The following is a 23,268-nucleotide window of genomic DNA, read 5'->3' as shown; positions in this document are numbered from 1 at the left end:
GCAAGGATATTTGTCCCTTGCTCTTTACAGCACATCTGCCTGTAAGGATGTGGGTATCATGATTCCACTTTTATTTTATAAGGAATTCAGACCCAGAAAAGTTAAGCCACCTGGCCAAAGGACACACAGAAAGTAGGTGGCAAAGCTGGGACTCCAGTCCCATTTTTCTGCCTCTAAATTCTAGTTATTTCCCTTGCCACCATTCTCTCTATCTCTTAGTTTTCAGGGAATGGCCGCGGGGCTTGCTTCACTGGAATGCAAGTTCCATGAGAACAGAGAGCATGTTCCGGTGATGATTAATTGCTGAATAAATGAATGATAGATAAATGAATATGTGACAGCCTCCCAGAAGTATTAGAAAAGCCTCATGCACTTTCCCATGACACCAGAAGATGGCGGCAAAACAGCATCTTAGCAAAGGCAGAGACAAACACTTGGCGTTTCTTTTATTTATGTATCCTCTCTTCCTCCATCTTTGCAAAACAGGTAGTTTACATTTTCCCCATACTCCACTTCCACCCTCTCCCCATTCCAGAGGAACCAAGAGGTAGTGCTCGTAGACTGCAGTCCTCCCTTTCTGTTTTGATGTCTTTGCCCCACCTCAGAGACAAGGATGTTTCAAGAAATGGAAGAAATAACACCAGAAGAACTTTAATGGCAAGGAAAACCAGTGCAGAAATGACCTTTTTATTGACAAATAGAGAAAAGGTATCATGTCCCCAGCTGCTGACGAGGCAGACACAGGCTGTCACCCAACACTGGCCTCATCATCCATACTTTTGTGATTTGCCTTGAAGGGAAGTTTGGAGTAGAATAGAGGTGGGCAGGGGAATTTCTTGTTGCAACAACTGAAACAGAAGTGTTGGGGGTGGGATGGTGGCAGTGGAGAGGAGTGGGTAGCCTTGGTTTACATCATTTTGTTTGAAATCAGTCTTGATTTCCTTGACGCCAGGAAGAAATCCATCCCTAAGTGGCCAAGCACCGCCAAGAGACATTTATTTAGTCAGGGCCTAAGAGTGACAAGGGACTTCCCTGTGATCCTATTTTAACAGAGGGGAGGAAAGAGGAATAACTATCTTTTCCCTTGAACATTCTGCAGTGTCTGCACTATTTCTTTATGTCTGTGAATTTTCATGTGTGGTTGGTATGTTTGCCTGAATAAAAAGCGAAAGAGACACAAGAAGGAGACAATGACAGAGAGAAAATACATCCACTGGAACCGCTGGAACCTCTGCCTTCCAAACTAGTGGAATCCCTGGGCACATTTAAACTTGACCCACACGCATGTTTCAGGTAGGTGCCTACTTTGTTCTAGGCTTTGCTGAGCAATGAAGAGAAAGGGAATTACCTGCATTGAAAGAGGTCCAAGCGTCCCCCTTGTTCATTTTTGCCCCAAGGAAAAGATTCAGGTGATTCTCAGGCCCCAAACTACCCCCTTCCAAACTATCCACTCTGATTTTCCAAAATTCAAGCCCCTCTCCAAGTAATCACAAGAATAAGGGTAAAACACGCACACACACACACACACACACACACACACACACACACACACACACACAATCCACCAGGTATGGAAAGAACTAAGCCTTTCTGAAGACCCAAACATGGGTGAAACCTGTCCATAGCAAATGTCATCCTGAAGTATGTGGAGGTGGAAGGTGTGGGGGTGCAGGGGCCAGGGAACCCTCAACCTGGACCTCAATAGTCTCTCCATGAAGCGGACTCCCTGTAGCTCGTTTTACCCTTGATCTTGAGGTGGGAGGCACCTACTAAAAAGCAATGTTGTTTTATGAAAAGTGGTTTCCTTTTATTACCTGTGATAGCCCCGTGGGGGTGGCCCTAGCAACAGGAAATTAACATAGAATTCATTGGAGGGCGATAATGATTGTTCATAACCATTGGGTTGATAAGTTAATATCATTAATTACTCAACAAATTATACAATGCCCGAGGCCTTGGGGTCTGGAGACTATTTAAGATAAGCAAGGAAAGAGCGTCATTTCCTGAGAGACACGGAGAGAAAACTTCTAAAGTTAAATTCTGCTTAGCCAAGACTAGAATCGTTAGGGACCACCTTAAACGTTCCCTAATCCTCCCATTTCGTATTGTTCCCAGAGCAGTGATGGGGGCGTCTTAATTTGTTTGGGCTCACACACTTCTGAGAATCTGAGATAAACTGTAGGATCCCGTCGAGAGATGTGCACCTCTGCACAGTAACAAACCTGCGTATGATTTCAGGGGATTCACGGGAAGTCCCGAGCACTCTCTTTCTATTCGAAGTCCTAGCCCTGGGACTCATCCCCCAGTTAGCTCAAGGGTCCTGGCTCTGGAGGAGTGGGCGCCTGGGGGGCAGGGTGGGGGGAAAGCCGGGTGTCGGTTGGGGTGGTGGGTGCGCCATTTGGCGGATACATATTCAGCGCTGGTGCTTCTAACAGGCTCCCATTGCGGCTGTATGCCTGGGTTGAGAGGGTCGGAGGTTGAGGGTGACTAAGGTAACGACCGGAGACAGCTGGCGTTTCTGCGCGAGTGAAGGGCGCCTGGTCCCGGCATAGAAAGAAAAAAAAAAAAAAAAAAGTTTTGTCAAAGATGCCCGCGGTGGGGACTGGGGTGGACAATGCGCAAAAGCGTTAGGAAAAAAGTTCGCGCCCGACTGTCAGTTCCGTGCCTGCGGTGTTCCTGACGCTTTGGGGACCTTTGGGGGACAAGGGGTGGACCTTCCTGGGCCCGCCGCGCGGGCACGAAGAGCACCTAGGCTAGAGTTGACTGTGCGGGCCTGGGGAAGCCAGTCTGTCCTCCGAGTGCAATTCCCCAACTCGAAACCAGAGCCCGGGTCATTAGCGGGAAACCGAAGTGGCGCGGGGATCGCATTTCAAAAGCTCAAAGAGACAGGCTGACTGGGAGCGCTGGAATGGGGGGGGGGGGCATGGTGGGAGTGGGGGTAGTGAGGGGAAGAGCCGGACCGCCCGGACAGTACCCGTCCAGATTCCAACTGGTTGGGTTCCACCCGCACCAAAACCTTCCTCTCTTTCGTCCCCCATTCCAGAGACTGCGCCTGAGTCTCATTCCCCGCTTTGGGGAGACCCAGGACCCAAAGGCAGTCAGAATTCACCCCAGCCGCGGCACAGAAGCGCCTTACGTTTTGGGGGCAGGCGCTATTCCCTACTCAAGCCACTTATTTCCACCCTTACCCAATGTGCAGCCAGACCCAAGCTCTGGCTCTCTAGGGCCGTGGGGCCTGCAGTTGTCTAGGCTGCAGAAACCTGGGCCGCACCGCCCGGTAACCAGGCGGCGCTTTTCCTTCGCAGGGCTGCACCCTTGGCACCCCTTCGCCGGCTTCTCGGTAGAATCCTTCTTTCCACCAGCTGAACCCCTGGGCTTCTAGCTGGGAAGTGAGAGGGCAGAAAAAACTAAAATTTTGTAGGTTACTGGAAGCTGGGCAGGGTTGAACACAGAAAGAGCGAAGATCTCTGTGCCTGCGGCGTCTCCACCTGCAGTCCCCGGACTGCGCTCGGCCTTCGTTCCTGGGTAGACAGAATACAGCAAATGCTAGGGACGCGGGGGAGGATCTGAGGCGAGTAAAGAAAGTCTCAGACACCCAAAACCCGAGTCTTGCTTCCAGACCCCGCGGGAGAGGGAAACCCCGGCGTCAGCGTGGTGGTCGCCCTGCGGCCCCGGCGCACGCCAGCTCTGTTGTAATTTCCTCTCCCCCACGGTTTCCCTCGCGGCTCAGATCGGGACCAGAACGCGATCAGCTTCAGTGCCCCGCCGCAGGCATTTTTAAATAGAGTATTGCGTTCCCCACTCAACCTCTCTCTTCCTCTACCTGGGAACAAAGGCCCCAAAACCGCGGTCTTAGCTGGGACGGGTGTCCCGGGACACAGAAGAGGGTTGGCCGGGGAGTGGGACGCTGAAATAAAAGCTGTCCTTGTACACTGCATGACAGATGTACAAAGAAATTTAAACGTTCTCGTATTTAAAAAAAAAAAAAAAAAAAAAAAAAAGCTTGCGACGCACTCCAAAATCCAGAACATCCCCTCAGATTTCTGTAAATCCGGGACATATGCACCGCAGGTACTTACACCTCCACCTGAATTAGGAAAGGGAATTACAGTGGATCCTGGAGCCCACTTCGGTTTGAATCTTGGCTCCATAATTTCCCCAGCGGATCTTGGGTAAGTGATTTAACGGTCTATGCCTCAGTTTCCTCTCTTGTAAAACAGAGGTAAAGATCATATATAGTTTATAGGGTTAATTGTGAAGGCTAACGGGGGTCACTTTTATGGGGTGCTTCACCGAGTGCCTGGCTTGTGCACGTGCCCCTTGTATGCCAAGTATTTGTATTATTCTTGTTTCGTGTACTTTGAACGCCCACATCTGCAACATATACTTCTTGATTATACGCATCTTGATTATAAAACAACCAAATGCATCTACATCCGGAACTGTCTTGCGCATGAACTTCTAAACCCAAATTGGAAGAGACAGCTACAGATGGAGCACGCACAGCTCTACACGCAAACACACACATATCCCTCTAACACCTGCAGTTCCTGGCCCCAGAACACAGACACCAAAGAGCTACCCATAGATAGGAGTCCATACTGGGCTACCTACAGAAGAGCCCAGGTCGCCGCTGGCGGCCTCGCAGCTGCACCCCGACAGCCACTCTCTTGGCTGGTTGCCGTGAGGTCACATTGGAAACCAGCGAGGCAGAAAGCGCGCTGTCGTGAAGCGTTGCAAGCCTCTCATAGCAGCCTGAAGGCGGCTATTTGTCTGCTGGCTTAGGGAAAAGGTCAGAACCTGGGTTTTCCTTCTTGGATGGAATTTTTTTTTAAGGACCTACACGTCGGGAACTGTCCCCGCAAAGAAAGAGTGGGTCCCAGAACAGCGCAGATACAGAGAGAGGCCCTAATCGCGCGAGCGCGCGCGCGCGCACACACACACACACACACACACACTCCCTCTTGCACACACCCGGCTCCTTCGGGTTGCCGGGACCTCGGGAGGGAGCCTCAAGGTCGTGACCCCTGCCTCTGCCCGAGCGCGCCCTTCAGCCCCTGCAATTAGCGCCGGGAGGTCAGCAGGAACCCGGACGCCTTCACCCGCGGCTCAAAGCACAGCAAAAGGCGACCCCATCCCCTCCCCTCCGCCGGTCTCAGACGCCAGGGCGCAGCCCCGACTGGAGCCGACCTTCCCGACAGGCAGGGGTTGGAGGCCTCTGACCGGCACCCGCATTTGTCACCTTAAATCTACAAATCACGAAGGCGCTGGGCCCTGCAGGCTGACCCTCCTAGGGACTGCTGCTCCCGCGAGTCATGGCCTTTGTCCTTGTAGACTCGGCCAGGTTAAAAAACAAAAACTTCCAAAGTTGTAGAGTAAAAAAAAAGAGAGCCCTGGTACAAGGAAGTTGTCGCCAGGGCAGAATTTGAGGTGTGTATGTTGGGGAAGGAGGTATCCTTTCTCTATCCACCCATCTCGAATTCAGGTTATCTCCTGCCAGGCGGGGTCCAGAACAAGGGTCTAGAGATTTCTACAAGAAGCAGCAAGGAACTTGTCCAGAGAATTATGAGCCAGGGTTCCCGCACTGAATTTTCTAACATTCTTTGGAAACCCAGAGGAGGGCAGGACTGTTTTTCTCATCTGAGGCACAAACAGGAGTGAAAGTGATATCCAGGAAAGAGGGGAAGGCGGCTTCTTCCGAGGCTGAGAATGGGGCTGGGGACGGAGGAGGAGGGGAGTGGGGCTAGGCGTTGGGGGGGGGATGAGAAGGAGCAAAGGCGAAGTGCCCAAGTTCCGGAACCCGGGAGGCGCTGGGGTGCCGAGGCAGCTGCGGCGACCTGGACGCATTCGTAGATGAGACAGATAGGTGGCACTCGAAGCCCAGAAAAAAGGCGAAGGCGCCTGCCCTGAGTGGCCTCTGGGGCGGCCGCAGCCACCATAAAGCCTGCGGCGAGATTGCGACCGGCGCCAGGTGAGTAATAGGCAGCAAAATCCAGAGAGACTGCAAACCGTTCATCCCCTCCACCCCTGTCCATCAGCGCCACAGGAGTTACTCATTAACATCACAATATACAAATGAGATACACAGGATATTTAAAAAAAAAAAAAAAAAAAAGAACGCCAGTAACAGGCTGGACACACGTCTGAGCAGGGTCCTCAAATCGGGGGCGGGGGGAGAGAGGGGAGGAGGTAAGCAAATTTGGACTGAGAAAGAAGAGAAAAGAAAAGCATTTCTTCCCTCTTTGAGGCTGAGTTCTTTTTTCCCCAATTCGGGAGAGCGCCGCTGGGCGCCACCAGCCAACCACCACCTTCTCAGAGGCGCGGACACCGCGCCTTGTCGCTGGATCCAGAGCTGGCCCCTTTAGGCTGTAGCCGCTGCGCGGAAGGTGCGCGCCCTGAACATCTCCCAGTCCTCGGGGGAGCCCCCGCCTCAAAGGTCCCCAGGCCCCGTCTCGGCTCTGGCCCTGCCACCCCCGCAGCGCACCCCGCCGCCCCCCAACTCCGCACCAACATACTCTGGTTGTCTGTCTTCCCTCCCACCCCCGGGAGATATCGCAGAGGAGGCCGTAGGGGTCCCCACGTGCCTGGCCAGAGATGGAAGGGGCTTTGCCCCGCTCTCCAAAAGGTCTCGACCTCGATCCCTTCCAAGTACAGGATGAGGGAAGGGAGGGGGTGTCCTCCTCTCCGGTCATTCAAGAGGCCTGAAGGTGACAGGGACGTGGGGCCGGGCTGGCGGGCTCCAGGGGGTGGGGGTTGGGGGGTGGGGAGGGAGGCAGCCGCCAGGCAGGCTCCAGCTGGGTCTTCACGTCACGGCCCCCAGGGCAAGAAAAGGGCTGTGGACTAACCCTCGAACCTTCCCGTGCCGCCCCCGCCCCCCAACAGACACGCACCTCGGAGGCGAGGCTGGGGGTCGGGAGACCAAAAGACTGACAGTGCCTCATCATTTTTTATTGAATGTTTCAAAGATAAATTGAACTTCAAAAGGCAACTCCCCGAACAGCCTGGAGACTGGTTTGAAGGGGAGACTAGGGGAGGATGTCAGCCTCCTGGGTGACTTTTGCCTTGGAGGGGGTGAAATGTGCACCCTGGAATTACCTTTCCCCTTTCAGGGATAATTTCCCTCCTCCCTCGCGTGACACAGCTAAGTTTTCGAGGAGCTGGCCGCGCTTCGCACGCACAACTCGGGATGGATGGGGCCTCCTAGGGGCGCCTTGGGCCAGCCGGGTTCAATTTGAGGCACCAGGGACTGCAGGGTGTGTGGGGGGTTGCGGAGTGGAAAGGCGTTGCGTCTTGTCCACTTCTACAACCTGGAGGGCTGCTGCCTAGCCAAGCCCGCTCGGACTGCTGGGGGATTCTGCTGGCCTTTTCCCCGAGTCAAACACACTGGTGCAAGAAGATATTTTTGACTTGGATTCGCCAGATTGATGTCAAAAGGGAGGGCGAGCTTAAAACGAAAAACATTTGTACTGCCAAGCTTATTTTTGGTCGGATTTGGGTGGGAAAACCTGACTTAGGGAGCACGTCAGTCTTTTTCCATTAAAATTTGAAAGTATCTGAAATTACTCTTCTTTCTGTATTCTCATCAGGCCCCTTTCCGTCTCCCCGCTTTGCTCCCTAATTTAAAGGAAAGTAATTTCAGATTGAAGTGGCTCCTTTCGCTCAAGTAAGGGACTTTTGTTTTTAGCTTTGTAACTTGAGGGACATCTCATTTTGGTTCGCTGGGGGCGGTCTTAATTATTTAAAGGCGAAGGGAAGGGGGTAAACTCAGAACAAGAAGAGAGTAAAGTCTCCCCTGACTGTCCACCTTCAGGAAAGGTTCCCAAAGAAAAGCATTTAACACAAGGCCTAAAGACATTTCAATAAAAATTTATTGAAATTTCAGTGATGTTTTAAAGAGAGGGGGAAAAAAATACAGAAAACCAAAGAACTCATCAACAACTATAACACAAAATATACCTTCATGAATTTGTCTTTAAACCATCTCTCAGCACCTGACTTTTGAACTGTGAATATATCTCTATAGGCACCAATTCAAAACACCATCGATATTGACAACAGTAGTAAATTCCACTTCGTTGTGAGGAAATCAGAGACTAGCACATACAAATAACAAAAGAAAAATTAGCAAGTCAAACCACAGCCTCTGCCCTCTTCCCTCCCCACAGCAATCTCAGTTATATTTTAAGGAATTTGAAGTGGAGCTGGAAAGTGGCACTCCTTCCCCTATTTTGGCTAAAATAGGAAATAGCACTTTCCCCCACATTCGGACATTAAAAAAGAAAACAAAAATGTTGCAGACAACTCTTTTGAAAGGGTATGGGTGTTGGTGCAGGAAGTGTGTTTTCTAGTGTTAACAGCAATTCTGTGACCTGGAAATAAACCTAACTAAAGAAAAACAAGAACACAAAACCTGACAGTTGCAATTCTATTTACACAGAGCTATGTACAATGTCAATAAATTAAAGTTTAATTTTCCAAGCATTCATATTCCACCTATTTACAAGAGTTATCAAATAATTACATAAATACTTTGTCTAATAGTCTCACTTCTTCTTTATTTTTTTAAAACCTTGTTATTGCATATACAGGAAAGAGAACTGTCAAAGAACATGAATCCTGCTACAGAGCTTAGATAAAATAAATTCATTTTATGTGTTTTGCCCACTCCTTCCCTTTAAATCCCCCCCCCCCCCCCGCCCTTGGGTCACTGATCTGAGGGCAAAGGATTGGGAAAAGGGTAGGGGGCTATATTGTTTTATCTCTAAAAGCAAGCGTTCAAAATAAAAACCACAAATACATTACTGTGGACATGCAAGAAGAGACCTATAGCGGCTCTGAAAACATCACAAGAATATTAAAAAGACACAGATTTTCTTAATATAGACTAAACAAGGATGGTAGGGACTTCCCTTCCCAAACAAAGCTGCTCAGTAATTTATTGAGAACCGATAATGCAAGTCCCTATAAAGTTTTTAATCTGCACAAACAGAATCATGTTAATGTATTCACTTGTCCCGATTTTTTTTTTTGAAATATTTTATTTTTGTTTCCACTTGACACAGTGAAGGAAAAAAATATATAAATCCGCACTGAGGAGATGTCTTTGAACACCTCCCCGCCTGGTGGGCAGAGACCCAGACCAGCCTTGCTGGAAGTTGCTCTGGACATAAATGTTGGAACTCCCACCCCCAACAGCTCAATGCAACCGACGTTTCTGAACCCCCAGAATCTGATCCAGATCCCGGATATATAAACCACGCCAAGAAGACAGGGGCTGTCTCTAGCACATTCTCTCCAGGGAGTCCGGGGCCCCTTCCCAGACGCAACTGCAAAAGGAAGGGCTAACGCCATGGCGGGCCCGTGGTTTATTTTACATCCGACAAAGTGCACGGCAGCCTGGACTGGACTGGAATGAAGAGACGTGTCTGGGAGGGGTCTACGGGGACGCGCTGCGGGACCTGTCCGGCTTGGCTTCCAAGCCGCTGACCAACCGCTGGATGCTCTGCAGTTCGCTGGTGGCCGCCTCTTTCTCCGCGCAGAGTTTGGGCGACAAGGACACGGAGCTGGAGGATAGCGTGGAGGAGCGGCTGTTGAGTTCAGAGCCCGAGTCCACCGCCACCGAGGCTGGGCTGGCGGCCAGGGCAGCGACTTTGCCGTCCAGGGGCCCCGCGGCCGCCGCCATGGAGGGCAGGGCGGTGGTGAGCAGGCTGCTGCCGTCCGGGACCGGCACCGGGATGGAGTAGGGGCTGTAGCGCAGCCGTGGGCGCATGGTGTTCAGATTGAGGAAGGGGTGGCGGTGCACCGAGCTGGAGGCTGCCGCAGAGGAGGCGGCCGCCGCTGCGGCCATGTACGTGTAGGGGTAAGGGAACAAGCTTCCGAAAGGGGACATGGCCAGGCCCTGGGGTGAGAAAAGAGACACACAGCGCGTCAGCCAGGTGGGAGGAGCCTACCTCATCCATCTCCTCTCTTCTACCCCTCCAACATTGGGCAAGCCATGAATCCCTGATATGTTTTGTTGTTGTTGTGTTTTTTTGGGGGGAGAGATGGGTGGGGGCAGGAGATAAGTCAGCACTCAGACATCTCTAGGTACAACTCTTAGCTGTGTCACCCTAGGCCAAGAGACTTTGATTCACTTCTTGTGCCTCAGCTTCCTTACAGGAAGAAAAAACAGGGAAATCATAAGTAATTCATATGCTTATTGAGGACTCTGTAGATATTAAATGAGTGAAAGCCTGCAATACGCTGCACACAGTGTGTGCGGCCCCCAGGAAATCTCCCCTTAAGGGTTACTCCTTGCACCTGTTAAATGGGGATACAGATTCAGTTTACACCACAAAGGTAAGCAAGGGGAAGCCAGAGGACATAAATTATTAAGAATAATTTTTAAAATCTTTCTTCTTCCCCAACCCCCATCCTCCCACCCCAATCCTAGAAGTTTCTCCAAAAAAAAAAAAAAAAAAAAAAAAAAAAGTGAAGATCTTAAGCAAAAGGAAAATGGGGGAGGGAAATAAAAGGGCATTTGCTATAAACAGAGACAAAGAAATTGTCCAGCATGATTTACTGGTGCTCCAGGTGAGAAGCCGAGGTAGGCCCCAGGAGTTCAGGAGTGCACGAAGCTGGGAATTGGCAGAAGCAGCATTTAATATGCAGGGACCCTGGCCTGGGCCAGTTCTCTGCACCATGCCTTGAGGTGCCCTTAAGGTTTTGTCTGTCCAGGCAGCCCCTGGTCTACCAACCACCTGCCCACCTAGGACAGGGTCTTCAGGAGAAGCCAGCAGAGGAAATGGGAGGAATTGAGAAACGCCAGAAGCCAAGCCTTTTCTCAGCTCCCTCCTCCCTGGAGGGGGAGGCCAATCTAGCTTCTTGGCTCAGGGAAGGGAGACGAATGTGCTCAGACAAAACAAAAGGCAACAGCATGCAAAACCTCATAGAACCTTTTCATGGAGTTCAGGGTGTTTCCAGCCGCCTGAGACTTCCCCCCAGCACAGCTGTCTGAGCCACACACAGGCCTCTAGGCCTGCCCCAGTCCCTGCTTATCCCTGTCCTCTGACATTTCCCACGTGTGCACAACCATTAACCCTTTGAGGAATAGGCTGGCCTGCTTGGGTTTGGGGGTGGGGAGAAGAGCTTGGAATGGGAGGAAAGGCTGGAGGAATCAAGACTGAACTCCTACTCAGGAAGTAGTCACTTCCCCTCCCCAGGCCTAGAGTCCCATTCCTGGGGGAGGGTTGACTATGAGACACTTAAGAGACATGTCAGCTCTGAAGCTAAAATCAGAAACCCTCAAAGAGGCCTTGGAGTCAGACAGCCTGGGGTTGAGTCTCAGCTCCACCATGTACCGGCTGTGTGACCTTGGACAAGTGACTCAGCATCTCTGGGCGTCTTCCCCTTCATCTGTAAAATGGAGGTGATAATAGTACCCCTGAAGGGTTAGGTCAAATGAGTCAATACAGTGCAAGCACTTAGAAGAATGCCTGAAAGTAAGTGCTGTGTCTAGCTGTTATCTTTATTACTACCTATCTACTCTGCTGGAAACGGCCTTTAACTTAGGAAAAATTTTAAAGTTTTTCTGGGGTGAATGGGGAGAATGAAGTCATGATAACTCAATGAGCTAAGCCTTGAACCTGGTAATGGCTCAGTAAAAATTATTGCAGCTACTAGGCCAAAGGGGTCGGTGTGGGTCTGCTGGCAAAGGACAGGGAAACTGGAGAAAAGGTGGAAGGACTGAAGGAGGCAGGAAGAAGGATCCATACCTGAGAGGCCAGGACGTGCTGCTGGAGGTGGAAGGGCAGGGTGGCCGCGGACGCCCCGGACAGTCCCTGCGCCGCGGCGGCAGAGGCCATGGCCGTGGAATCCAGGCCCGAGACGCCGGTGGAGGCCCCAGACACGGTGGCCAGGAGGGGCCCCATGCCGGCAGCTGCCATGCTGGAGAAGGCGCCCCCCATGGCAAACTGGCTGGGGTGCAGGAAGAGCGGGTGCCCGTTGAAGAACTGTTGGCCTGCCAGGCCCGGAGCGAAGCCGAGGCCGGGCAGGGGGCCCTGGGCCAGGTGCGCGGCGGCAGCGTCTGACTGCACTGTGAGCGGCGCGAAGGCCTCTTTGCCCGGGAGCGCGCGCGCCTCCTCCACCTTGGCCGGTGCCGCGCCCTCGCGACCCGGACTCCTGCGCTCCTCCGCGCCCAGGCCGCGAGTGCTGGACGAGATGGTGGCGGGGCTATGGCGCGAGTCGGGCGACGCTTTGTCCAGCCGCCCGCTGTCCCGGGGCCGCTCGGCGGCGAAAAGGTGCGCCTTGACAGCGGGGCTGCCCTTGTCACGGCAGGGGTCCTCGGACGTGGTGGTGGAAATCTTGGCCGCGTCGCCGGCCTCGGGGCCGTGCTCCTCTTTGCTCTCGGCCTCGGCGTCGCTCTCACCCTCGCTGGGACATAAATCTACCATAGGAGAAGAAAAAAACCAAGGCAGAAGGGCGTTAGCTCCCGTCTGAGCCAATGAAACTCCAGTTCCCAAGTTGGAATCCTAGCTCGTGGCTTCGTGGCTGTGTAATCCCGGGGAAAGCCCCCTAGCCTCTCTGCACCTCAGTGTTCTCATCTGCAAAATGGGGATAATCGTGCCCAACAACATTGCTGGAAAATTCAATAAGCGATTAATGAATTTAAAGTATTTACCCAGAGTTTAAACTTTCCCTTAGATGGACAAACCCCCAAATCAGTAGCCCTTCTTCTTATAATGAATTTTACTTCTTTTTTTGAGTTCCTGCGGTGCAAGATTTCACATACATTTCCCCATTCGATTGCAAATTAACTTTTTAAAAGTAAAAACTAACATTAAAACTCCCAGCTGGAACATATTCTAATTACTGTTAAGAGTTTTTGGTCAGTGAATGACAGAGAGCAGCACCTTCCACAAATTTGTGAATTACTCAGGAAGGATTCGTTTGGCAAGAATCCTGACATCTGAATTAATAATGGCAGAACGGACACCTGTCCCTCAACACCAGCACTCGGTTGAACCTTCTGTGTTAGCCCCAGTCCCTGCAGACAGAGATGAGTGTCGGGCAGCCGGCTCACCGCCCGGGGACAATCGTAGATTCTTTTTTGCTTTCACCACACCCTCTGTGGGTGTTCCACCAGAAGAAAAGAAAAAGGGATCCTATTTTATGTTTAAAGCTTAAATGGATTGAAGACATAAAGGACTTGCATTTTATTTCACTAAAAACAGGTTTCTTCCCGTCGAGAGAGAGAGAGAGAGAGAGAGAGAGAGAGAGAGAGAGAGAGAGAGAGAGAGAGAGAGAGAGAGAGAGAGAGAGAGAGAGAGAGTCTTTCCAAATAAATAGTGCTTGCTCTTTAAACACAGGAAACTGAGGGGGGATTTGAGCCATCTCATCCACTCCTCACCCCCTCCCCTAGCTCTCCCCCCACCGCAGATCCCCACTGCTCCACCTCCTCTCCCAGGTCAATTGTTGCTCTATAGCTGGATGTTTTCTAGGCCACCTTCCCGGTTCCAGGTGGCAGAGAATCCCTTGCTTCCCCCCACCACCCAGTCCAACACATTGTAACCTAGAGTTCAAAGACAGTGAAAAGTCAGCAGTTGGAGCCTCTCTTGCTTAGAGAGAATGGGAGGAGAAAGAAACAGAGACAGAGAGAAAAGAGAGAAGCGCTTCAAGCAGGTTTTCAAAGCTGCTTGCCAAGAGGTAGTATGCAAACAGACACCCACCTCCCCTCCCCACCAGCCAAATAAGGATCTGGGGGAAAGGCCTGGGTGCTCTCCTTCTACTGCCTTAGGGAGGAAGGGGAGACACACCTGATAGCTCTTTTTGAACTCTGGCTGCTGTTTAAGAATGTTTAGAAGGGTTCTAGCTTTTAAAGGGCAAGTGCCCTGCTTGGTGCCCCATCCCCCTTCAACTCTTCCAGGTCACGAGGAACTGGAGTCTAGTGATCACAAAGGTGACATGGCTTACCTTTGAGGTTCGACGTCCCTACAGTGGAGACGGCTGGAGAAGAAGCCTGGGCGAAGCAGTTGAAAGCTGCTTGTTCGCTGGAGGACTCGTCGGAGGTCCCGTTCTCCTTTTTGTGTCTTTCATCAAACACCCTCATGGACTGCAGGGTGAGCTGTTTTCTGTGGCAGAAGCCCACACCCACGTTACAGAATGTAACATACATTTCCCCTCTTTGTTTCCCTTACCCTTTCCAAAGCGGTACACACATGCCTCACACCCTGCCTGTGGCCCAGGGACAACACTAATTCGCTGAAATGTGCTTGCCCCAGTGCAGCAACATAGACCCAAGCATTGTTCTTGACCCTGTAACTGGGCTGAAGAGTGTGGCACAGGGTTAGGGAGAAAGCAAGGAGGCTTCAGTTGCATTTATTCAAGATGGGGGTTTCATTAGGAAAAGGCATTTGCTTGGGCTGTGACATTTTATTTAAAAGCAAGAGGAGAGGCTGGATCTAGTCAGAGACAGCCGAAATGCTGGTCTTATATAGGGAGAACTGGGTGTCCAATCCTGCAAACACAATGCTGTCTGTCCCCAGCATACCCAAATTTTGGATGGTTGCTAAGATTTGGGAGGAAGTCGTTATTTTATGCTGCAATTTACTGCAATCGTTTTACTAATAAATTAATTGGAATAAAAATATATTTAGCTGTTACCAATTATTTTTTAATGCCCGTCCCAAGGGGATAGGTTAAAAATTTAGGGGTGATTTTCTGGATTTTAGAAATTCTTTGAAAGGGGGTGGGGGAGGGGAGACCCTCTTTCATATTCTCTCCAGCTGTCTACTTAATGCAAAATGATACATGTCACCACGAAGGAGGGAGGGAGCCATACATCTTTCCAAAGGCCCCAGCTCTGGCTGATGGTATTTGGAAGACAGGATTGCAAAAATTTCCAAGCATTTTGTCAACGGCATGGTTCTTTCTGGGACCTGCCTAGGATGAACTTAAATTAATTAGGAATTAATAGGCATCCCTGTATAATCTATTATCTCTGATGCTTCTCTTCCAGAGATAAGTTATGTATGGTGTAGCCTAGTTAATTTCCTTAAAGGTAAGGAGGCAGGAAAAGTACTTGTGCTGGGTATACTGACAGCAGCAAGCATGTAGCAGTGGGGAAAGTGAGTGATTTCCACCCGCTTTTCTCAGGACAAGTGCCTGCATCTCACTTCTAACACTTCAGAGTTGGATCCTAAAAAAAGTGATTTTTCTAAACTATCTAATAAATAATTGTTTCAACTCACCTTTTTTCTCTTCGGCCATTTCCAGTGTCCCGGAAACCTTTTGCAAAAGGGTTGTTGTCTATTTTTAACTGAGTTATCTATTGGAAGAGACACAAGCAAGACAGAGACATTGGCCTCATTTTCTAGAATGTTTTGAGGGTGTTTTTCCCAACTCAACAAGTCTAGAGATGTGATTGCCAACAGAAGTCATATAGATATGCTAGGGAAAGGAGATAATGGCAGAAGTTTGGAGAGAACTAAGAGAAAAATCAAAGGAAACTGTAGCAGGGCTTGTATCTCCTATATGAGGCCAAACCAGGGATTTGGGGATGAAATTATTCAAAGAAATTCTTTTCTTTGGGCAGCCAACAGTTTGAGTTTAAACATGGAAGTGTTGTCAAAGTCATCAAGAGGGAAAACCTGGAGATCTTAAAATTATGCTTTCATTTTGATTTTTATACAGTGCAATCAATCATAAATTATAGCATACTCCCTTGACACACACACACACACACACCCCTTTTCCATGAATCCAATAAATGATTTATGGGGTTTTACTACCCTTGTGCGGGAGTGAGTGCAGGAGTGAGTTTGATTTTTTTTTTTGCTTGGGGGGTGGTTTAAGGAAATTACAATATTGACAATTACAGTACTGAATGACCACTGGAAACATTTGTTTTCATTTATATTCTCTGCCATGGCCATTAGGTGGAGAAGGCTCATGGCCTTTTTGTCTGATCAAAAATGCTACATTTTATTATTACATTAACAACTTCATTTCATAGGATTCTGGGTCTAGAGGGCACATGCATTTTGCACTCTGAGAAAAATGCCATAGTGTGTAATCTTTCAAATCCCTTCCCCTTGGTGGGGAGAAGAAGTTATATGCACAGAGCTACTCAGAGGTGGAAACGGGGACCCTTGGTTGGATTCATGTTCTTGGAATAAATTGCTCTATCCAAGACTTCAGGTTTCACAGGGAGAGATGATCATGATGTTCTGGTATTCAGACTAAAGAAATTTAGCTGGAACATCCCCACCATGAAGTCCACAGAGGACCCAAGGACAGTGACAATGACAGTGAGTTCAAAATGAAGTGTGTTGTCAGGTAAAATGGACTCTCTCTGAAGTCCAGGATTGCAGAGCGGGGGTCTTCAGTCCCTCCTCCCACCCCTATAACTGCCAACAGCCAATATGGGAACTGGTGAATCAGCACTAAGGGTCATTTTTCTGTGCCCATGACCTTCAGGCCACCATAGCTCTAGATATCAGGTGCTTCCCCTTTTGGGGATCCTTCTAATCTCCAGATTCAGGGCCGGGGGGGAGAGGGGGAATTCAAATGTAGTGGTGACTTTGGCCACCTCAGCTCAAAAGCCTCAGACAACTCCATTGGTATGACCCTGTGATCAGGGTAGGTTTTTCCAACCACACGCACGCATGCACACACATGCACACACACACACACATCATAAAAAACACAGCAGCATAAAAGGTAATAAAAACCAGACCAGCTACTCAGGATTTCTGGCTAGGGCAGAAAAGCTGGTCTCTACTAGGATTCTCCTTCCAGGATCCCAAATGCTTTTGCCTTAATTTTTTAGCTGGTTCCTTTTGAATGTGACTTCTTGATCCTTCTTCCTCAAGGGGAAGAAGATGAACCTTAAAACAGACAGGACAAAGTCCAAGGAATGGAGGAGTGGGTAGCATCAATGAGAGCAGTTACAGGAGCTTCTCTGTGGCAAAATTAGTATGTCATTTTTTTTGCTCAACATTGTTCCTACCTAGTCAAGGTGTTTTTCTGTCTCCTTGAGATGTCATTCTCCTTTCCACCCAAATGCTTCACAAAAGAAAACTCAAGACTCTCATCTCCACTCTCTTGTAACTGTCTCATCCTGACTTAAAGCAGCTTTTAAGGGGAAGGCAAAATATCACCATTAAAAAGGAAAGCCCCTTGGGTTTACCTTATCATTCTGGTATGCAGTCACAGCGATGAATTCAGTTTCGGGGAATAAGTATGTCCGAAATGTACTATAAGGCAGTTTCAAGATGTCATTGGCTCTTACAATGTGGAAACGGGGCTGGTATTTGTGCATGGAGTTCAATATAGTCTGCAGGGGCAGGGAAGAGAAGACATACATAAAACAAGGATTTAGCAGAACAAACGGGATCTTAGAACCCCTGCCAGGCTGAAATCTTCCCCACCGCAGGGTACCACGCTTGTACCGAGCCCACCTCCTTGGAGTACCCCCTGGGTACATTTTGCTCCACAGATGTTATCTTCTGGAGAATCCAAATTGCTCCTCAGTTGCCAAAGGGTCCCCCCACCCTCACCATCTAAGGATCATTCGTACCTTGAACCCTAGCCTACCTGAGTACCAAAACTATAATTCCCCTGCCACGTAGCGTGATCACTTGGGAAGGCCAAAGTCTTAAAAGATAGAGAAAAACATGCATTTTAATTTACAAAATGATTCAGTACTTTAAGCGCCCACTAATTGACGAGCCCAATCCACTTAAAGCCCTGAAAGGCTGAACTCTAGAGAGGAATATTTATGCCTTAATCAAATCAAGGGCTTCAAATGCAATTCCTGCCCGCTGAAGATATTTCCGCACCATTCGCGTCTTCCTGGGCCTAATCTTTCTGCTTACTCCTTGTTTATCACTCTGTTTATTTTATTGAAATGTTGGGGAGGGGTAGGAAAAGGCGCAAAAGGTCCTTTGCCTGATTTCTACAAGCAATCCACGTTTTCTAAGTTTCTAAGCACTCTCACTGAATCCATATATACACTCCCAACACACAAAACATTTTTTCTGAAGATCTAAGCCTCGTTTAGGGTAAGCCTGACTCCCACCTAAGCCCACTTCTTTTTTTAGTAAAAGAACGAGTTTTTAAAAATGTATTCACACCATTTAACCAACAGAGTCAAGTCTCCAAAACGTAAACTTTCCCAAGAAAATAATATGGCTGGTTTCAAAACAGAAGTATGATATTTTAAAACAAAACAAATCCTTTATGAATACACAGCCTTGAAATTGATTTTAGCTCTTAAAAAATGGCTTTTACTTCACTCTCAGGCCAGGCATCTACCAAAGAGCTGGAGTTGCTATAGAACACAAGCCAGTACGTTTTCTTGCCCCATTTCTTTTAGAACGCCAGGTCTTCCATTATCCGGAGAGAAACATCCCGAATCCTTTTTCCGGACAAGGACAAGTTTGCTATGCTCAGGGAGAAGCAAAGGAGAAGTCTGGGCTGAAACTCATGAAATGGGGAAGCACTGCCTTTGACTGAGTGAAGAAGGAGAAAATTTTACTGAAGAGAGCAATGAAACTTACAAATCCATGTTTGTCTGAAATGTTGTTGGTGAGTTTCAGTTTGTGGAAAGTGACGACTTTGGACATCCACTGTTCCCCAGTAGCGGGGCTGTCCGGGTGAATGTACATCCTCTTTGGCATTTCAGGGTCGGCCTTACCAGCCACCATCCACCGAGAATTGTGAAATTTATAACGACAGTCATCAGCAGCTATAATGTCCATCAATAAAATATATTTGGCTTTTTTATCCAGCCCAGAACATCTCACTTTAAATGGAGGAAACATTCGCCTATAAAGGAAAGAACAGAAAAGAAAAAAGAAAGATAAACCACCCATAATCTTGGGTTTGATTTCCTATGTATCATATAATATTGAAACCAAGTTTAAGACTTTCTATTGTGACTGATAAGCTTTTATGTTTCAGAGTGAGGCAACTGGCTGCAAAATCGTTTTCTTCCACAATTAATGTATTAAATATTCTCAGTTTCTCCATATTTAGATGTCCCAAGGTTCAAAACAAATGCATTGTGGCATTGCATTTCTCTACATTGTCTAACAATTTCTTCAATATTTTTTTTTCCTTGTATGACTTTACCGATTGCCCTCCTGATACCAAATTCTTGCCCATGTCTTTTTCTGTGGGTATCTAGTTCTAAACAGGTTGGGGTAAGATTTTAGTAAAGCGCGGTCAGTTAAGACTAGAATTTTCCACCATCCATTGATGAGAAAATGTTAAACTTATCAAGGAAATGAACGTCAAGTTGCACCCCTCCCTGCTGCAGAATAGCAATCCCGCTGTGGGCGAAGTGAAACTGGACTTCAGTGAGTTCGCAGAATGAATTTTGCAGATTACGGTGCACTCCCTGGCCTGATAACCTATCTGCCCATGGAGCTGCTAACACATTCCCCTACTCCTTAGGCCAGTCCAAAAGTGCAAGATTGTGCCACCACATTGCTGTTAATTTCACAGAAATGTTGGCATTCTGTAGTCTTGACTTAAAAGGAAGCAAGGAAGCACTTCGCTGGAAAACTGACTAAATGTCTTGTGGGTTTGAGGATTTTATGCCAAACTTTGGCCTCATTTAGCTTGGAAGGAGACAGAATGCTTAAGATATCATGAAGGGGATTTTATTTTTATCTTTTTAACTTTATACCTTTACAGGCTTCAATGCTATTTAAAAAAAAAATCAGTGATTTTAAATGACAGTTGCAGGATCTTCTCTTCCAGGCAGGTTTTGGTCAGGCAAGGACCTTTAAATATTACGTAAAACACGGTTGATAATATTCACACATTAAAAAAGCAGTGTGTGTCTCCTCACTGGCTCCTTAAGTCTGCAAACATAATCTTAATATTATGCAAAATTGCCTGCTAAACTCGCCCTTGGGTTATAGACACGTGAAGTGGTGTGGGCAAACAAACCAAAATGCCCTTCGATTTCTCTCTGACCAGGGCAGCAGCAGGCCCCTTTAGACCCAGAGGCTAGACTGGAGGGCATAAAGGGCCGGGGACTGGTGTCAGGCCTCCCACTACCCACACAAAAGGAGAGGGCTCTAAGTTTTTCTTTCTGGAGAACAAAATAAAACAGACAACACAACATCAACAAAGAAATAAGGATGTTCCAGGAGGGTTTGCAGAGTGCGTTTTTAGCAGTAGAGTGCCTTTTTTTTTCCTTCCTGCTCCCTGCAGGGATATCTACGCTCCATTGAAAAATTGTCTGTTGGGGAGGGAACCCACGATGCAGACCAAATATAAGACCCGTGCAGATGCCCAGGTAAGCTGAAATTTCCTGCCACAGGGGCAGGGCCTGGAAGTCTGTGCACCTATTTCTATGGGAACTAACTTTTCGTCCAAGCCGTAATAACCGACCAACCGACTGTTCTGGGAGCAGAGAGATAAAGGGAGGAAAAAACTATCCAACAGCTTAGGGGAGGAGGCCCCCACTGCTTACCTTCCAGACTTGGTAATGACCATCTCGGTGCCCCGCTTGTGAAACTGATCCCAAAGTTCTTTAGCCTCCAGGTGCACCTTGGGGTCGTCCTCCACCTCTTCTTCGGGCTCCATGGTCTTCAAAGGCCTCAGATGCGCCTGGGGCCCCAGGGAAGAGAACGGGATGCCGGTCTCGGCCGCCCCCACCAATTGATCCATGATCGGCTTGGCCAGGGCGCCCGGCAGCGAGAGCGCCGCCGCGCCGTTGGGAGGCAGCGTCAGCGCGGGGAAGAACGGCGGCTGGTGACCCAGCACCGCGCTCATGGCGAAGTCCGGCGCCCGGTGAGGTAGGAACGGATGGTAGGCCATGCTTGTCCCAGGAATGACCGGATCTCTCATGGAGAGGCTCATCCACTCCAGGCGGGGCGCTGGGCTCCAGCCGGGGACAAGTCTGCAGCTGCTGTGTTTTGTTGTTGTTGTTTGTTGTTGTTGTTAACAACAGCACATAGTTCAAAAGGGGGGAAAAACAAAACAAAAAAGAAAAAAGGAAAGAAAAAATAAAAGGAGGCAGAAATCACAACTAATGCACTTCAAAGGGAGTAAGGAAAGTGTCTTTTGGAGAAGGGGAGGCCGCTTTTAAAGAGGGCAAGGCGAAAAATCAGCAAACATAGTCGCGCGGGTGACCGTCCTTGTGCCTTGCGTTTTTAAAAAGCCGCTCCTGAAAGTCGGTTTCAGAAGCGAGAGGAGCGAGCAGGGTCTCGACTCGCGCCCGAGCCCTGCCGCTGAGCTCGAAATAGACACTCCAGCCCTGCGTCCCAGGAATCTCTCTCCAGCCCCTAGGTCCTTTGTTGCAAATGTGAAAGGTTCTCCTAGAAGACTTTTTACCTTTCTTTTTCTTCTTCCCCGCCCCCTATCTCTCTTCCTCTCCCTCTTTCTCGCTGGTGGCGTCTGCAGCTGTGCTAGACCCGACTTTAACAGGGAGCGAGAGAGCGGAAAAAGTCTCTCTCCTTTAAAAAAAAAAAATCTGATTTAAACCCCCTTCTACCAGCGCTATCAAAACTTGAACTGCAAACTGGCTTCCGTTCGCCCTCCTCCTCCTTCCTCTGCTCCGAGCCTCCGGAGGGTGTCTCAGTTTCAATCCAAATCTTGCTGGACTCTTCTCCCGTGCCTCTCTTTCTTCCTTGTCCTAAAACGTGAGCGAATTCGCTTCCTAAATCTGTGTCCAGGCGCGCAGGACAGGGAGGATTTAGAGGGGGAAAAAATGGAACGGAGGGAAAGAGAGAGGGGGAGGGAGAGAGAGAGAGAGAGAGAGAGTGAGAGACGGAGTCGGAGAGGGAGGGAGCCAGGGAGGGAGCGAGAGAAAGCGAGAGCTCCTCGCCACCCTCCGCCGCCTCTAGAATTCACCGGGCGTCTGCTCGGCGGCTCTAGAAGGTCGGGCTGCGCTGTGGGCTGCGGGGAGCCGGAGGCCTCTTGATTGGCTCTTTGACGCTTTCGGACCAATTGTGTTGCTGCATAGGCGTGGTTTTCACAGGTCGAGTGCTGGGGGATAGAGCTGAGTTATAAAAAGAAGGTGTCGGAAACTGTAACGTCGCAGCGCCGCATCGGTACTACTGCCTGTCCTGTGAATATGTCAACATGATCAGAGGGAGGGCGGGAGCCACTGGGGAGCGCGCGCACAGAGTCGCCTCTAGGTGGCTTATCGAGAGATCGCTGCAGCCCCTGAGCTCGCTCGCTCTGGTTCAGCCCACGTCTGAAATGCCTCAGTCATCCAGCCCGGGATCGAGGGAGGAGGCAGGGCCAAGGAGGAAGGGGGAGGGAGAGAGGGAGGGAATCAGCGAGCAGGCGAGCCGGGAGCGGAAGGCGGAGAGGGCGCCCGGGCGCCGGGCAGGGGCGCTCGCCTCTCTTGCACTCCGCTCGCCTCTCCGACCGCCGCAGCCGGTACTCTCTCCAGCTCTCCTTCTCCCGGCCCCGGGCGAGCCAGGCGGGTGGCCGAGCCTCCCTGCGAGCTGCTATCCCGCCGCTCGGTTCTACAAAAGCCGGCGGCTGCGGAGAGGCGAGCGCCGAGACTACAGGCTTGCGTGCTCTCCAGCCCCACGTGGAGCCAAGCTCCGCCTGGCCGCCGCTAAAGGGCTCCCGACCTCGGGTGTCTCGATGCTGGTCTCCCCTGCATCTGGGCTAGGGGAGCACACGGATGTGTGGGCTTCCTCTCCACTGTGCCCCACCCGCAGCCATGTGCAGAGACCCAAACACCCCCAGTGCATCTGTACTCGAACACACGCCAACACACTGGGACTGAACCACACACCGAAAAACACGTACACACAAACACGCACACAGCCTGCGCGGCTGACCCTGTCTGAGCTAATGGGGAAGATGGACTCAGGATTTTTATGAAACGCATTTACCCAGCCCTTTTGGATCTCGTCTTTCATTTGCATGCGGGCCCCCATGTTCCACCTGGATGTGGGTGTGGGTGTAGAGAAGAGAATGGAGGATCTGGACAAAGCGAGCACAGCGAGGGACTGGGTTCTGAGCCTGTCCCCTCCAAGCCGCTGCCCTCACCTCGAGGCCCGGCTGGGTGCACAGCAGAGGGTAAGGGGTGGGCGAGTGGGTTGGGGGAGGCGCGCCAGCCTGGTATCTTCTCTAGGCATCGCACTTATCTCTCGGTGCCTCAGTTCTTTCTCCACCCCGGGGACTTATCTCGCCAGAAGTCGGGGAGGGAGGCTGAGTTTGTAAAACAAACCGTCAAACGCCCCCGCCTCAGAGGCGAGATGACTGTTTTCAGTACGGGTAGGGTGGGGGCCTCCTCTTGGGCGGACGAGA

The 23,268-nt window shown here is 49.8% G+C and overlaps 1 protein-coding gene across 2 annotated transcripts; it reads right to left on the bottom strand.

Moving 5' to 3' along the window:
* Positions 1 to 7,850: 7,850 nt before the first annotated feature.
* Positions 7,851 to 21,858, bottom strand: TBX3 (T-box transcription factor 3). 2 transcript variants are annotated; one of them, XM_010380136.2, is made up of 8 exons: positions 20,468 to 21,858; positions 18,540 to 18,807; positions 17,575 to 17,634; positions 17,168 to 17,314; positions 15,228 to 15,304; positions 13,951 to 14,108; positions 11,754 to 12,424; positions 7,851 to 9,898 (listed from the first exon to the last, which is right to left on the bottom strand). In XM_010380136.2, exons 1-8 carry the CDS (start codon positions 20,854 to 20,856, stop codon positions 9,437 to 9,439), a joined length of 2,232 nt encoding a protein of 743 aa, XP_010378438.1. In that variant the 5' UTR covers positions 20,857 to 21,858; the 3' UTR covers positions 7,851 to 9,436. The 2 variants fall into 2 exon arrangements, with proteins under 2 accessions (XP_010378438.1, XP_010378439.1); XM_010380137.2 differs by lacking the exon at positions 17,575 to 17,634 and having other exon boundaries at positions 8,534 to 9,898.
* Between the last annotated feature and the right edge of the window lie 1,410 nt (positions 21,859 to 23,268).

The sequence above is a fragment of the Rhinopithecus roxellana genome, chromosome 10 (assembly GCF_007565055.1).
Source record: "Rhinopithecus roxellana isolate Shanxi Qingling chromosome 10, ASM756505v1, whole genome shotgun sequence".
NCBI lineage: Eukaryota > Metazoa > Chordata > Mammalia > Primates > Cercopithecidae > Rhinopithecus > Rhinopithecus roxellana.
The sequence above is the reverse complement of the archived record's forward strand: the minus strand, read 5'-3'. Positions and strand labels throughout refer to the sequence as shown.

What these genes read in the sequence shown, in the direction of transcription:
- TBX3 (XM_010380136.2), bottom strand. Translation starts at nt 20,856, where the DNA reads ATGAGCCTCTCCATGAGAGATCCGGTCATTCCTGGGACAAGCATGGCC. An exon ending in TTTCAGACAAACATGGATTT is followed by an intron (nt 17,635 to 18,539) that starts GTAAGTTTCATT and finishes CTATCTTTTAAG; the next exon opens with ACTTTGGCCTTCCCAAGTGA. An exon ending in AGCACGTCCTGGCCTCTCAG is followed by an intron (nt 9,899 to 11,753) that starts GTATGGATCCTT and finishes TTCTCACCCCAG; the next exon opens with GGCCTGGCCATGTCCCCTTT.